The sequence below is a fragment of the Protomyctophum parallelum genome (genome assembly GCF_964188405.1).
Source record: "Protomyctophum parallelum genome assembly, chromosome: 14".
Classification (NCBI taxonomy): domain Eukaryota; kingdom Metazoa; phylum Chordata; class Actinopteri; order Myctophiformes; family Myctophidae; genus Protomyctophum; species Protomyctophum parallelum.
In genome coordinates this window covers 45,916,114-45,933,642 of record NC_139709.1, presented here as the reverse complement: position 1 = coordinate 45,933,642, position 17,529 = coordinate 45,916,114, and the positions used below count along the sequence as shown (strand labels likewise).

Sequence of the window (17,529 nt, the reverse complement as noted above, 5' to 3'; positions counted from 1 at the left end):
CCAGTAGAGTGAAGTGACAGGTTTAGTTTCCAAGTTTGGTATCTTCACTTAATAATTATAATTTGGCATTGTGTTGCATAGCTTTTGACCCCAAAACAGATTGCTAACTCTAGAGTCTAAGAATATCATTGGTTTTTCGGAAAATAAACCTTGAAAACTTTGTTCTCTCTTTTCAAAAAGTGCTACTTTTTTTCTTCTTAACAGCCATGACTCATCACCACATTTGTCAGAATTCTAATCTGCGGTGACATTACATTTTCTTTTTAACACCGCCACTGAAGTGTGACCGGTGAAAGACGCTCATTGAAAAAAGCCTTTCAATTAAGTGTCTCCTGTGTGGCGTAGAAGAGAGAAGATAAGGAAACAGACTGATGAGAATGAACAGAACCCTGTTCATCTCTCTCTCTCTCGCTCTCTCTCTCGCTCTCACACACACACACACACACACACACACACACACACACACTAGTCAGTGGGGTTGCCATGTGTGTTTATTTACCCAGTATATCCTGTGACAGAACACCCAGGTGATCAGGGTGGGTGAGGGATGCCTCCTAAAACCAGTTCTGACGCGTTTTCTTTTCTTGGGACTCCTACATTCATGTATTCTTCCATGGACCACTGCTTGAAAATATTTTTGCCATGGTTATTTCCATGAGAGAAAATGAGTGTTAGAAAGTGTCAAAATTATTATTTTTAATAAGTTAGTATAAAATGGGGTTAAGGGAAAACGCAACAGTCTGCCTTTAAAGTGGTTACATTGTTTTGATGCTATATTAACTAATGTTGCTAGGGACACCCTGGAACCCCATCAAAGACCCCCGGACTCCACTTTAGGAACCACTGCCCTAAACTACCTCCACCATCCCATACACACACACACACACACACACACACACACACACACACACACACACTCCTCATTTACCGTCTCACCTCAACACCCCCCCCCCCCCCCCCCTCCACTCACACACCTCTTCTGCTTGTGAAGTGCACCATATGGAGACAAGAAACACTCCCACACGCTCAAAATATTGAGATTGTTTTTTGATTTAATTACCTCGTCGTGTCTTCTCCCACACTCGATATCTGCACGATATCTCCGTGATGGAAGTTTTAATTTAGAAGCGCAGGGCGCCGTTAAGGGGCGGTCAGGCTGATCACACGCTACATCCTTCAGATGGCACAGATGGTCAGCTTCCTCCTCTCCGAGGAGCTGAGGCTGGTGTGTTACCGTCACGACTCGCCACTTAGTGCTGGACAGAGCACTCCACTGCACTCCATTCAACCACAAGTGAAAGTTGTGAACTTAAAAAAAAAAAAAAAAAAAAGCTCAAATTACAAAGTACATTTTCTTTGTAATATAAATGCATTGTTGTACTGAAATAGACATTTTCCCCAAATATGTTCTTGAAACTTTCAACATCCGAATGTTACTTTAATTCCTCAGTGTTCATTTGGCTAGAATACTATACCCATAAGTTTCCATTTGGTTCCATTTAGTAACTATCAATTATCCCATTCTGAACGGGCACCCATTTTGGTGTCAGCATCATGTTATGCTTTAGCTATTTAAAAATAGCAGATCTACAAGCTCATATCGCGCCACCGAGTGGCGCGATACGAGCTTGTAGGTCTGCTATTTTTTGAAAAATCGAAGAACGACTGACATTTTTAGAATCTGATCTCAGGTCAGAATGGGTTAATCAGACCAGTGTGTGTCCAGTGGAAACCTCGTGTGAATCTGATCTCAGGTCAGAATGGGTTATTTAGCTGGGGTGCCCTTCAAGGACCCCTGGGGATCTTTTATTTATTCTCACTACTTTTGTGTGTCACTCTTGTATTTCGACGTGCAGTAATAATAATAATAAACTTTATTTATATAGCACCTTTCATACATAAATGCAGCTCAAAGTGCTTTACAGAGCAGAAAAGATAATAAAAGCAAAACAAAACAGCATTAAAAGTAAAACAGGCAAGCAGTTAAAACAATAGGACAATGGTACAAAGATAAGAACAGATAAAATAAGGCAACGACATTAAAAACAAGCAGAATAAAAAAAATAAAAAAATAAAGATCACTTAAAATCAATGTTGTAGAGGTGGGTCTTAAGCTGAGCTTTAAAAATGTCCACAGAGGCTGCCTGACGAAGGCACAGTGGGAGCTTGTTCCATGCCGACGGCCCGTAGAAGCAAAAAGCTGATTCCCCGTATTTTTTAGTTGCCATTTTTTTAGGCAAAGCGAGCAGGCCAGCAGTGGAAGACCTTAGGGGCCGGTTTGGGACATATTTAGGCAGGCAGTCAAGTAGGTAGGGAGGTGCGAGACCATTGAGAGCTTTATAGACAAGTAAAATAATTTTAAAGTCAATCCTAAAAACAACAGGAAGCCAGTGCAGTGATGCCAAAACTGGAGTAATATGTTCTCTCATCTTAGTTCTAGTTACAACTCTAGCTGCTGCATTTTGGACAAGTTGTATAGTCTGTCAGTTGTTTTCTTAGGCAGTCCTGACAAGAGCGCATTGCAGTAGTCAAGCCGAGAAAAAACAAAGGCGTGGATTAGCGTTTTTGCATCGTCCAAGGACAGTAGGGTGTTCGGGAGATTCACTTTTTCGTTAGAGAGAACTTGCATATTAACCCATTCTGAACGGGCACCCATTTTGTTGTTAGCATCATGTCGTGCTTTAGCTATTTAAAAATAGCAGATCTACAAGCTCATATCGCGCCACCGAGTGGCGCGATACGAGCTTGTAGGTCTGCTATTTTTTGAAAAATCGAAGAACGACTGACATTTTTAGAATCTGATCTCAGGTCAGAATGGGTTAATCAGACCAGTGTGTGTCCAGTGGAAACCTCGTATGAATCTGATCTCAGGTCAGAATGGGTTAATTGAGATGCAAGGTTTCTTCTCCGACAGCAACAAAATGCTTCTAAGTACTGTACTGTACTGTACCTCTGTGAACTTAATAAACTGTACCTCTGTGAACTTAAAAAGTGCAGAGGAAGCTCCAGGAAGAATCTATGAGTTCATACTTGGCCGGCGTCTGTTATTGGCCATTTTCTTGTTGGCCAGGCTGCGTAAAATGCCATATCATGTCATAACTGCTGAGTCGTGCTGTACGCATTCATCTTATATTCCCCTCTCATCCTCTTAGCTCATCCTGTGTCATATTTCAGGGCGATGTACTTTGTTTGAGGATAGTTTCTGTTCCTTTCTGAGAAAGGTTTTCGCTGTTTTTTAAAGGGGGAATTATGTACCTCTTTAAGTGGGGCTTAGATTAGTTTATTGTGGGGTGTAAACCTTGTATGTCAGAAACCGTTTATATATAATTGAGATTAAAACTCTTGTATGGATAAGTAGGGCATTCATTTAAAAACAAAACGAAAAAGTTGAAATATGGAAAGACATGGTTTCGTTAAATAATAATGAATATTTTCGGTGTGTGAGTCTAATGTGCCACTGGCCAGTTTGAAGGTGAAGGCACTGAAGTGCCACTCGTCTATCCTTGACCCCCACCTTAATATCAAATCCCATTGCTGAAAATAGCTCACCTACGATGCTTTGAGAGCTTGTAGATTTCTGCTGAATGTTCACCTCCCTCCCAGAATAGTGACACTAGGGTTCATGTGGTTAAAATAGATTAATCTGTAACAGGATTATGTCTTAATCAGTGTACTGTACTTAATAAGTCTAAGTGTTACTGTACATGCCTAGTACAGTAGTAGCAGTTTATCAAAGGCAACATTTACAGTAGTTTTTGGGGCACTCTGTTTCACATTCACATTGTTGCACACATGCAGTAGACTACATTTCTGTTTCCTAGTAAGTTACTGTCGGCTGTGAAAAGGCCTCTCCTTTGTTTTCAATGCCTCTCCTTTGACCACCAAGACTTGTTGATGTACTGAAATATTTTATCTACTGTATAAGTTCTGTTTTATAGCAGTGGTTCTCAAAGAGGGTGAGTGGTTAATACAGCATGAACATCAGTTTTTGTATAATTTGGCTATTTGATCTATACAAGCTCACAACACGCCACGATGCAACGTGTCGCAAGCTTGGAGATCAGCTATTTGGGGTGGTGCACGGCCCAAATACAAGAAAATGTAGGGGGGTCCACGGACATGAAAATGTTTGAGAACCACTGGGGGATATATAGAAAGCTATTTGGAGCATAGGTTTGCGTATAGCGAGTGTACCTCATCTCCGTGTGTCTCCTCCCCTCACAGGGTCGTCTCCCAGAGACGTGGGGCCGTCCCTGGGCCTGAAGAAGTCCAGCTCCCTGGAGAGCCTCCAGACGGCGGTGGCCGAGGTCACCCTGAACGGCGACCTCCCCTTCCACAGGCCCCGCCCCCGCATCATCCGGGGGCGGGGCTGCAACGAGAGCTTCCGCGCGGCCATCGACAAGTCGTACGACCGGCCGGCGGCCGCCGCGGAGGAGGACGACGAGGGCATGGAGACATGTAAGACTCGTTTGAAATATTATACCTTTAACCCATTCTGCGAATCTGACCTGAGATCAGATTCACACGAGGTTTCCGCTGGACACACACTGGTCCGATGAACCCATTCTGACCTGAGATCAGATTCTAAAAAAATGTCAGTCGCTCTTCGATTTTTCAAAAAATAGCAGACCTACAAGCTCATATCGCGCCACTCGGTGGCGCGATACGAGCTTGTAGATCTGCTATTTTTTCAATAGCTAAAGCATAACATGATGCCGACACCAAAATGGGTGCCCGGTCAGAATGGGTTAACGGTTGCAGGTATAATTGGTATAGTAGATACAAACCCCGACTACAGCCAATCCAGTCCATCAGTAGCCCCACTCTTCTGTCCTCGACACTGAAGCCCCTTTATACCTGCTCACTCATCGTGAGTCTCAAATGCTTACTGTACAAAAATCGTCGAAAGTTGACTGAGCTATCGCATTATCGCGTTAGAGCCTCATCGCCATATACTGTAGATGACATCATTTAGCATGGACGTTTGACTCGCTGTCCTGAATCCTGACGTGGCGTTTGGCACGTGCATGTGAGTGACGGCAGGCTTTGACTAATGCTTAGCGCGCCTGCCGATAGACGCTATAGCTTTGCTCGCTGCTTTTTTTATAACGGCGTATCGCTGACACAGTGATGTAGTAGCACTGACTGTGCTGTGTGCTATACCTTGATGGAAAGAAAAGAAACCCTGACATTTAGATTTGGGGGGCCGGCCGGGGGTTTGACAGACACACGAGAGACAAAGACAAATCCGTCTATATGCCATAAGATGAGCATAGTGATAGCGGAGCCCCTTTCTTAGCTCTGCTGCTGTAAGCGACACCTCGTAACATTTCTATATGTGGTTTCACTGGGAACGGCTCATTGATTCTGCGGGGTGAGAAGTTCTACATGATATATGAACCCGTATGCTCCGTTGTTTTGTTGCGCGCCTCCCAGGCAGCGGCGATATTAAAAAAACCCAGAACTGCAATATGACACCTCCCACGTTCTCCCACATTTGTCTGTGCCCAGCGGATGATGCATACCCAACACATACAAGACATGGAGCGTGCCTTTGTTCGATAGGCTGTTGTAATATATCGTTGCTGTCGGTGCAGAAACCTCTCATCTCCAGGTTTTAACCTTTTTGTGTTTTTTTTTAATAAATGAACACCCCGCTTGATTATACTACAGCGTCACACAGAAGCGTCAAAAGTAGCAGATCCACAAGCTCGAAACGTGGCACAAAGTGATGCGTTTTCAGCTTGTAGATCTGCTTCTTTTGCTACTTTGAACTTGAATCCTGCAAAGTGACAGTTTTGGACATATGAGGTTTCCACCCCGGCAGACGATATACGGCTATTGTCTGAATGATAAAATAGTTCTGCATTCTCCTCTGTCTCTATACAGTATTTTTCTCTCTCTCTCTCTCTCTCTCTCTCTCTCTCTCACACACACACACACACACAACCTCCTCCCAATTTTCTCACTGTCTCTGATTTATTGATTGACTCTTATCTCCATAGTCACCTTTTGTGTTTTTTCGTAAATTAACCCATTCTGACCTGAGATCAGATTCCTACGAGGTTTCCGCCGGACACACACTGGTCTGATGAACCCATTCTGACCTGAGATCAGATTCTAGAAATGTCAGTCGCTCTTCGATTTTTCAAAAATAGCAGACCTACAAGCTCATATCGCGCCACTCGGTGGCGCGATATGAGCTTGTAGATCTGCTATTTTTCAATAGCTAAAGCATAACATGATGCCAACACCAAAATGGGTGCCCGTTCAGAATGGGTTAATGTAGTACTTGATCATACTACAGCATCACACAAAAGTAGCAGCTCAACAAGCTCGAAACGCGTTTTGTGCTTGTCAATCTACAATTTTTGAAATGTTTTGAATTTTAATCCTGAAAATAACAATAGTTAATAGTTTTGGACATGGGAGGTTTCCACGTGACAGTGGCGATATATATGTATGTACACATTAGTGTGTATGGGATCAGAGTTGACTACTAATAAAGTTATATTAAAGTCCAAATGTCTGTCTCTATAGTGGAGGAGGATACGGAGGAGAGTTCTCGGTCAGGGAGGGACTCTGTGTCCACGGTGGCTGACCTGACCCCGCTGGCCGGCACCGACAAGCTGCTGGTCAACGGCACCAACCGCACCAAAGAGGACAAGAAGAAGGACAAGGGAGGAGGAGGAGGAGGAGGAGGAGGAGGAGGGAAGGAGAAGAAGAAACAGCCGGACGGAGGGAAGGAGAAAGACAAGGAGAAGGACAGGAGCAAAGCCAAGAAGGGCATGCTGAAAGGACTGGGGGAAATGTTCAGGTAAGGAAACTATAGAGCTTATACTGTTCATCCACATGGCTGATCAAAGACGCTTGAAACCCACCCGGCAGGCCTTCAGGTAGTTTTGTCTGTATAGGGCAACGTCCAACTCCCAAAAGTTCCCCCTCGGAACTTTGCATACGCATACATTGGGCATAAGTCTCAGTATTCCCTGCTCTACTGGCCTCATTGTGCTCAACATAGTGAAAGTTTGCAATTATTATGTCCCAGTATAGAGTAAAGATGTACGAATTGACCCGTCTTACGAATTGACCTAACTTGACTTCAGGCAAAGGTCTTGTTCCGTATAGCGAGCTTTGCAGACGCAGCTTTGCAGATTCAGTGCACACACACTGAATAATGGTGAGGTTGTGTGTTCGATTAGCTTCAGCACTTTGTGGAATCACTGGCGGATTATAGGAGCGAGAGCTCCAAGTGCTCTGGAAAGCTCTGGGACTCGTTCAATAAGGTGAAACTGCTGATATCCACAGATCTATATGTACTCTGTGAGCTGAAGCTATAACGTGGCCTCGGGTAAGGAACCGGGGAAATGTTCAATACGGTAAGAACATTGCGGATATGCCCAGCTCCTGTAGGTTATACTCTCTGTACCGTCTCGGGGCAAGGCTATAGGCAGGGCTTAACCTATTCTGACCTGAGATCAGATTCATACGAGGTTTCCACTGGACACACACTGGTCTGATGAACCCATTCTGACCTGAGATCAGATTCTAAAAATGTCAGTCGTTCTTCGATTTTTCAAAAAATAGCAGACCTACAAGCTCGTATCGCGCCACTCGGTGGCGCGATATGAGCTTGTAGATCTGCTATTTTTAAATAGCTAAAGCATAAAATGATGCTGACACCAAAATGGGTGCCCGTTCAGAAAGGCTTAAAGATTGCGTTCGATAAAGGTAAAGCTATCCAAGTCCACACAGGTCGATGTTGGAATGCAAACAGTTGACACACGCAACTGTGCATTGTGTGTGATGTTTGTACACTGTTGGTTTCGTATGTAGCTCAATAGGTGGGGGAATTGTGCTGACGCTGCCGGGGTTAGGATTTCCAATCCCTGCGTAGCTCAATTGGTGGAGCAGCACGGCTCTATCACGTTCAGAGTGAGGGTTTCTGTTCAAACTGACACCGATAATAACAACAGTGGAGCGTTCCAACATCACCCATATTAACCCTGTAGCCTCTAGAGCACTAGACTTGAGTTACAACTACTTTTTCCATCTATACCTAAATCTCTTTGGCGAAAAATAGCCAATCTACCAGCTCGCAACTTGTCGTGTTGTTTGTAGATCGGCTATTTCATTGTGAACTAGAAAAAGTGCCCTTCTGGGCACAGGTCTCCACCAGGTTATCCACAGATCCGTGCAGTTAGAGGTAAAAACACTTTTCGGCCAGTTATAGCGCCACCTTGAGGCTGAGTTGAAATTGTTCATGTGGCATTTCGTCCTCGGCCTAGTGGAAATGTGCGTGCACAATTTCACGGAAATCACGCGATGTGTTCATGATTTGCAGCATTTTGTTTGAAACTGAGCACTCCTGTGAACTTTGGAAGCCAATCTTAACCAATCAGGATGGAGTCTGAGAAATGTGAAAGACCGGTTTGGTTGAATGGCTCTAGAGAGACTGTGTACCAATTTGCGTGATGTTTGGACAAAATCTGTAGGTGTACTGTGAAAAAACTTGTTTTGCACAAAGCGGCCTCCTGGTGGCGCTATAACAGGCCGTTCTGGAAAGTTTGGGGCAGAGGTTCATGGTTGGCATCAAGGGAGTGTGTGTGCAAAATGTGGCATCGACCGGGTTAACGGTGGCTGAGATTAGCTGGTCACGGACGGACGGACGGACACACGGACACACGGACGGACGGACGGAGTGCAAAACATACTCTCCCCATGCCTTCGGCTGGTGGAGACAATTATGTTCCCCCAATAATATGACACTATAGCGTTCAAGTGGTTCAATTCAAATCGGTTAAAAAAAAAGCCTGCTTTTAGTCAGCTTTTAGCTTAGCTTTCTGTCTGTGTCCAGTAGTTACTCACGTGTGAACGGAAATGATAAGCCCACTGGGAGAAATGACTCTCTCCCTGTCCCTATATACACTTTGACGACATTACACTAAAGCGCTTGGTGATAGCTAACGTAGTTAGCCTAGGCTAACCACATGATAAGTATTGAGCAGTGAACCAGCAGCTCCTGTGTGTCCCAGAGGATTTGGCTCGTCTCCTATAGCAACCTCGGAGGAAACGGTTGAAAAACGGTTTTATCTATTGAAAAATAGCAGATCTACAAGCTCATATCGCGCCACCGAGTGGCGCGATACGAGCTTGTAGGTCTGCTATTTTTGAAAAAAATCGAAGAGCGACTGACATTTTTAGAATCTGATCTCAGGTCAGAATGGGTTCATCAGGACCAGTGTGTGTCCAGTGGAAACCTCGTATGAATCTGATCTCAGGTCAGAATGGGTTAAGGACTTCTGTTGGTTTCAGCGTGTGCAGGAAGGCCCCTGCATGCTCAGAGAATATGTCTCTGTGGTTAATCACAACAACTCACCAAATAACATGTGTTGGTGCGAAGCTAAACTGAGTAACATTAGAGCTGTGGAGGGAACGAAGGGAACATGAAGCCTCCAGCTATAGCGCCCTCACTCCCCACTAGGAAGTGTAAAAAAGAAAAAGCCTAATTAGTCCAAGAGACGACTCCACTCTCTCTACTATCCAATGTTATTTCTTTCTAAACAAGCTTTAAGCCCCTTCTACCTGCCTGGCAAAGCCCTTGCAAGACAAACTGCGCCTATACAAACTTTGTCTCACACGCACTCTCGCACACTCACTCACACACACACACACACACACACACACACACACATAGGGCTGCATACATACACACACGTACAGTACAGTTACTTTACATATAGCCCATGAGCTATAGCTACGTCTAACCCCTCTCATTACCATTGGCTCTGGGGGGGTCAGGAACTTTTTGACACCGCACGTCTCCTGATTGGATGTGGCTCCCCGATGGGGGTGGGGGGGGGGGGGGGAGGCGGACAATAACCCATTCTGACCTGAGATCAGATTCTATAAACGTCTTCTATACATCCTGACAGTTTTCTGAAAAAGCCATGTTTCTATGTCAGTCGTTCTTCGATTTTTTTCAAAAATAGCAGACCTACAAGCTCGTATCGCGCCACTCGGTGGCGCGATATGAGCTTGTAGATCTGCTATTTTTAAATGGCTAAAGCACGACATGATGCCGACACCAAAATGGCTTCCCGTTCAGAATGGGATAATACATCTATACATCATATTAGGTAAAGTGGCCGTGACGGGGAGGGAACCGCCACTGTAGTCTGAGAGAAACCCAAGTAATGAGGTCCACGGGGACGGAGAGAAAAGGATGAAGGGCAGAGAAAGAGAGGGAGAGAGAGAGAGAGAATCAGGGGAAGGGAGGAAGAGGAAGGAAAGGGAGCGAGCCTATTCACATTCAGCTGTGATTGTGCGCACTGTATTGAAGGCTGCGTGGTATGAGAGCTGAATACGCAGCAGCTCAACCTTCCTCCGTTACCACGCAAGGTGCAATCGTTATTGTTGAATACGGTATGTCCCGATGAAGATCTGATTGATCGCAATATAAATACAGCAGAGCTTTTTCAGCATCACCAGTGTGTCTGCAGACTTTGTGACGCTTGTCTTGCACCTGGGCCATGGATGTGTGAATGCACCTGGGCCACGGATGTGTGAATGCACCTGGGCCACGGATGTGTGAATGCACCTGGGCCACGGATGTGTGAATGCACACCTGGGCCACGGATGTGTGAATGCACCTGGGCTACGGATGTGTGAATGCACACCTGGGCCACGGATGTGTGAATGCACCTTGGCCACGGATGTGTGAATGCACCTGGGCCACGGATGTGTGAATGCACCTGGGCCATGGATGTGTGAATGCACCTGGGCCATGGATGTGTGAATGCACCTGGGCCACGGATGTGTGAATGCACCTGGGCCACGGATGTGTGAATGCACCTGGGCCATGGATGTGTGAATGCACCTGGGCTACGGATGTGTGAATGCACACCTGGGCCATGGATGTGTGAATGCACCTGGGCTACGGATGTGTGAATGCACACCTGGGCCATGGATGTGTGAATGCACCTGGGCTATGGATGTGTGAATGCACCTTGGCCATGGATGTGTGAATGCATCTGGGCCACGGATGTGTGAATGCACCTGGGCCACGGATGTGTGAATGCACCTTGGCCACGGATGTGTGAATGCATCTGGGCCACGGATGTGTGAATGCACCTGGGCCACGGATGTGTGAATGCATCTGGGCCACGGATGTGTGAATGCACCTGGGCCATGGATGTGTGAATGCACCTGGGCCACGGATGTGTGAATGCACACCTTGGCCACGGATGTGTGAATGCACACCTTGGCCACGGATGTGTGAATGCACCTGGGCCACGGATGTGTGAATGCACCTGGGCCATGGATGTGTGAATGCACCTGGGCCACGGATGTGTGAATGCACCTGGGCCACGGATGTGTGAATGCACCTGGGCCACGGATGTGTGAATGCACCTGGGCCACGGATGTGTGAATCCACCTGGGCCATGGATGTGTGAATGCACACCTTGGCCACGGATGTGTGAATGCACCTGGGCCACGGATGTGTGAATGCACACCTTGGCCACGGATGTGTGAATCCACCTGGGCCATGGATGTGTGAATGCACCTGGGCCACGGATGTGTGAATCCACCTGGGCCACGGATGTGTGAATGCACACCTGGGCCATGGATGTGTGAATGCACCTGGGCCACGGATGTGTGAATCCACCTGGGCCATGGATGTGTGAATGCACCTGGGCCACGGATGTGTGAATCCACCTGGGCCATGGATGTGTGAATGCACCTGGGCCACGGATGTGTGAATCCACCTGGGCCATGGATGTGTGAATGCACCTGGGCCATGGATGTGTGAATCCACCTGGGCCACGGATGTGTGAATGCACACCTGGGCCATGGATGTGTGAATGCACCTGGGCCATGGATGTGTGAATGCACACCTGGGCCATGGATGTGTGAATGCACCTGGGCCACGGATGTGTGAATGCACCTGGGCCATGGATGTGTGAATGCACCTGGGCCACGGATGTGTGAATGCACCTGGGCCACGGATGTGTGAATGCACCTGGGCCACGGATGTGTGAATGCACACCTGGGCCATGGATGTGTGAATGCACCTGGGCCATGGATGTGTGAATGCACACCTGGGCCATGGATGTGTGAATGCACCTGGGCCATGGATGTGTGAATGCACCTGGGCCACGGATGTGTGAATGCACCTGGGCCATGGATGTGTGAATGCACCTGGGCCACGGATGTGTGAATGCACCTGGGCCACGGATGTGTGAATGCACCTGGGCCATGGATGTGTGAATGCACCTGGGCCATGGATGTGTGAATGCACCTGGGCCACGGATGTGTGAATGCACACCTGGGCCACGGATGTGTGAATGCACCTGGACCATGGATGTGTGAATGCATCTGGGCCACGGATGTGTGAATGCATCTGGGCCACGGATGTGTGAATGCACACCTGGGCCACGGATGTGTGAATGCACCTGGGCCACGGATGTGTGAATGCACCTGGGCCATGGATGTGTGAATGCACCTGGGCCACGGATGTGTGAATGCACACCTGGGCCACGGATGTGTGAATGCACCTGGGCCATGGATGTGTGAATGCACCTGGGCCACGGATGTGTGAATGCACACCTGGGCCACGGATGTGTGAATGCACCTGGGCCATGGATGTGTGAATCCACCTGGGCCATGGATGTGTGAATGCACCTTGGCCACGGATGTGTGAATGCACCTGGGCCACGGATGTGTGAATGCACCTGGGCCACGGATGTGTGAATGCACACCTGGGCCACGGATGTGTGAATGCACCTGGGCCACGGATGTGTGAATGCACACTGCCTTCCTCTTGTGCAATATCGTCAACATGACATTCATTCCAATAAAGCATTTGGAATAGTCCCTTTTCACAGCAGATGTTTTCTGACATGTTGATGGCAATATGAACAGTGGTGGAAAAAGTACTCACAGTTACTTAAGTAACAGTAATACTCTGTTACAAGCGAAAAGTCTGGAGTTAAAAATGGACTTGACTGAAAGTACCAAAAGTACTCATTATGCAGAATTGATGAAATGTATATACTGTAGGGCTGAAGTAGTTAATGTATGTTTTGTAATAATATTCTAAATATACAAAGTAACTAGTAACTAAAGTTTTTTTTGTTATCAAATGTTTTTTATTTTAAGACAAAAATCACAATAAGACACGTTAACAACATGAATGACTTAAAGAAAACAAAACACAAAAACAACACATATGTAACAGCAAAAGCAAGGAACACAAAAACAAACAATCCCAGCCACCACCCCCCCCCCCCCCCCCCCCCCCCGAGACCAAAGATACTAGTAACTAAAGTTAGAAGTAAATGTAATGGAAATTGGAAATACTCAAAGTACAAATAGCTCAAAATTGTACTTAAATGTACTTACTTACTTTCCACCACTGGAAATGAATTGTGGGTGTGTTTGATTTGGTAGTTCCTGTGTGCCAGCCTATAGCGTTGGCCAGCCCTTGTGCAGTTGACTTCACGATGGCGACACAGTTTAACATCTAAATGAAACGCACCCCGAAGGTCATGTTTCTATCTTCGGCTGCGTTTACCCGTCTGTGACACGACAAAATGTCCGCTGTGAAGATGGACCTTGGGAACATGCAGAGAGAGAGAGAGAGATAGGAAGAGGGAAATCAGTGAGGTGACATGAGAGACTATATACTAGAGCCAATTAACCCATTCTGAACGGGCACCCATTTTGGTGTCGGCATCATGTTATGCTTTAGCTATTGAAAAATAGCAGATCTACAAGCTCATATCGCGCCATACGAGCTTGTAGGTCTGCTATTTTTGAAAAATCGAAGAGCGACTGACATTTTTAGAATCTGATCTCAGGTCAGAATGGGTTAATCAGACCAGTGTGTGTCCGGTGGAAACCTCGTGTGAATCTGATCTCAGGTCAGAATGGGCTAGAGCCAATTTAGATACATGAGTGTACACTGTGATGTATGTTGGACATAATATACATGAAGCAAGAGTAAAAGAGTAACATTCCCACTCCCTCATTGATGAAAGAGAGCTTTGACCGGGTTGACCATCACAAAAAGGGTGAAATCACCCAAACGCAGGAGAAACGCCGGCGCAGTGCAGTAGAAATGTTCAAGTAAAAGGGAGTCTCCTGCAAAACGCAGGCGGGTTGGCAGGTACTGTACTGAGGGAGAGAGCATCAGTGGCTTGAGAGAAGTGGAGAAGGTGGAGGGAGAGAGAGAGAGAGAGAGAGAGAGGAAGGTCAGTGCAGGAGCAAGTAAACGAGGGTTTATGAGAAAGAAAGACACTGTAAGCAGAGGAATAGAGCGGGGGAAAAGAGCAAGAGAGAGAGAAAGAAGCAAGGATAATGAGAATCAACGACATGCACTCTTGCTGGCCTTGGCTAGCCTGGCAGAATGCTGGTACTGCTGTATGTGGAGCGGCATGCGTGGCCCCCAGGTTGTTTTGTCTCTGGGGCCCTATAGCCCATTCTGACCTGAGATCAGATTCATACGAGGTTTCCGCCGGACACACACTGGTCTGATGAACCCATTCTGACCTGAGATCAGATTCTAAAAATGTCAGTCGTTCTTCGATTTTTCAAAAAATAGCAGACCTACAAGCTCGTATCGCGCCACTCGGTGGCGCGATATGAGCTTGTAGATCTGCTATTTTTAAATCGCTAAAGCATAACATGATGCCGACACCAAAATGGGTGCCCGGTCAGAATGGGATAGGGAAAAGACCTGTGGAGATCAACATTATGCAGATGTGGGTTCACTCCATTGCCTGACATGAACGCTCTATTAACATGGAAAGGATGGGGGAGGAGAGGAGAGGAGAGGAGCGGGAGGACTGTGGGGGGTGGGAGGAGGGCATGAGAGGAGGCAGGCATACACTTTGGAATAATTAAATGAACACACACACACACACTCAAGGTATAGTCGCAGTCACAAGCATATTGCACTTGCATACACAGGCATATAATGTCCTTTTTAGAGAAAGTATTCATACACACAGGCTCTTGGGACACTCCTGCACACACAAGAGTCAGAGTCGTCACTGGGGTAGACACGCACACACGCACGCACACACACACACGCACGCACACACACACACACACGCACGCACACGTACAGATATGCACTCAATATAAAGCTCTCATTGGAGCTGATAAGGATTCACTTACTGGCATGCCTGCTGTCAAAACAGCAGCATTATGGGGTTTGATTGGGTCGATACTGCCCACAGCTCTGACCCGGTCCATTAGAACGCCCTGTCTGTTTCTGGCTCCCTGCCTCACGCACACACACACACACACACACACACACACACACACACACACACACACACACACACACACACACACACACACACACACACACACACAGCATTTACTGGAACAAAGCACCATGGTTTACTCTAAAAAGAATATATCCTCTCCTTCGGGTGGAAACCAAAACTGTCCAAATTCAAAATTGGCAAATGTAGCCGATCTCCACGCTCAAAACACGTTGCTTCACGCAACGTTTCGAGCTTGCACATCTGCTACTTTTGTATGGCGCTATAGCAAAGGCTTTATTTTTTCTACTAAACACACAAAATTGCGACAAAAACTACACAAAATAAAGAAAATCAAAAGCACTGCTTACGAGAATTCACATTTACGTTAGCATTTGTTATTTAGGTTAAAAACATACACAGTTGGTACTGTATTCATTTATCCATTTGTACACCAAATGAGCACGTATTTGTACACTCTTGTTATGCTGCATTCACATGGCAGAAGATACAAGAGATACAAAGACATAAAGCTACACAGCATATTTGTGTCTTTGTATCTGAAGTTGAAGCCAGCTCAACTTATCTGTAGCTTTGTAGCAGCTACAAATGTTGGAAGTATCTTTGTATCTTTACGATGCTGGAGAGTGGCGACCATTGAAAACAAATGCTAACCTGTAATGTCTTTGTATCTGCCAGTGTGAGCGCAGCGTAATGAGTTAACACTCCCTAACCCGAGTTACACGAGTTTTGTTTTATTTGTTTTATTTGCCGATTTTGATCACTTTTTAAGACATAAAGGTTTTCTGCGGACACGTCACATGTTTGGATCACGTGACCGAAAAAAAAAAAATGACTCTCGCTTCTTCAGGCCTTCTGGGTAATCAAGTCACAATGCAATCCTATGGAGAATCATGGCAGCCTCCGGGTTACTCTTCTTCGTTTTGGATGGCGGTGTCCCGACATCATGAGAAACGATTGCGCTATTTTAAGGCGATCGTGAAATGTAGCTATACGTACGTTCACGAGGGTGATTCTTCAATGGTTAGTGAAAAACTGCGGCCGGGAAGCCGATGTTTATGATCGAAAACCTCTGCGATATTAAATTGTCACTGAGGATATACACTAGTGTACACTGTACACAGACACACACACATACACATACAAACTACTGAGCACACACACGCAAGTAGTGCAGCAAACAACCTGGTGTTAGATTCAGGAATGTGAGTGTGCATCGTGTTAGATTCAGGAATGTGAGTGTGCATCGTGTTAGATTCAGGAATGTGAGTGTGCATCGTGTTAGATTCAGGAATGTGAGTGTGCATCGTGTTAGATTCAGGAATGTGAGTGTGCATCGTGTTAGATTCAGGAATGTGAGTGTGCATCGTGTTAGATTCAGGAATGTGAGTGTGCATCGTGTTAGATTCAGGAATGTGAGTGTGCATCGTGTTAGATTCAGGAATGTGAGTGTGCATCGTGTTAGATTCAGGAATGTGAGTGTGCATCGTGTTAGATTCAGGAATGTGAGTGTGCATCGTGTTAGATTCAGGAATGTGAGTGTGCATCGTGTTAGATTCAGGAATGTGTGTCAGTGTGCACACTGACCCTTCCGTGACATTCAGGGATGTGTTAACCCATTCTGACCTGAGATCAGATTCATACGAGGTTTTCCACTGGACACACACTGGTCTGATGAACCCATTCTGACCTGAGATCAGATTCTAAAAAAGTCAGTCGTTCTTCGATTTTTCAAAAATAGCAGACCTACAAGCTCGTATCGCGCCACTCGGTGGCGCGATATGAGCTTGTAGATCTGCTATTTTTAAATAGCTAAAGCATAACATGATGCTGACACCAAAATGGGTGCCCGGTCAGGATGTGTTAACGGAGTAAGTTGGTTCTCTGGAGGGACCTGACATCACACCGAGAGCCTCCAGTGACATGCCAAGTGTGGACACCTACACTCCTACAGTACTGTGTATGTGTTCATTAAGGTGTGTGTGTGCGTGCGCGCCTGCCTGTCTGCCATAGGTCAATCCTCTCATGTCTGGGAGTCCTCCTCTCACTGTCCCAATCAAAGCCTCATTACCAACAGGCTCTTCAGTTCAGACCCAGCATGTCTGCCAAGCTGCAACTTCTGTCCTACCTCTCCATCCTCCTCCTCTGTGTGTGTGTCTCTCTCTCTCTCTCTCTCTCTCTCTCTCGCTTATTCTGTTCTCATCATAGTTTGAGCTCTCTCTTTCCTTCTCTT

At 46.2% G+C, this 17,529-nt stretch overlaps 1 protein-coding gene across 1 annotated transcript in view; it reads left to right on the top strand.

Moving 5' to 3' along the window:
• LOC310871485 (partitioning defective 3 homolog) overlaps positions 1 to 17,529 on the top strand; it is a 309,024-nt gene that overhangs the window by 212,626 nt on the left and 78,869 nt on the right. The window contains 2 exon segments of the mRNA XM_083783040.1: positions 4,225 to 4,458; positions 6,541 to 6,817. Of these exon segments, the coding sequence (XP_083639166.1) occupies positions 4,225 to 4,458; positions 6,541 to 6,817 (511 nt within the window).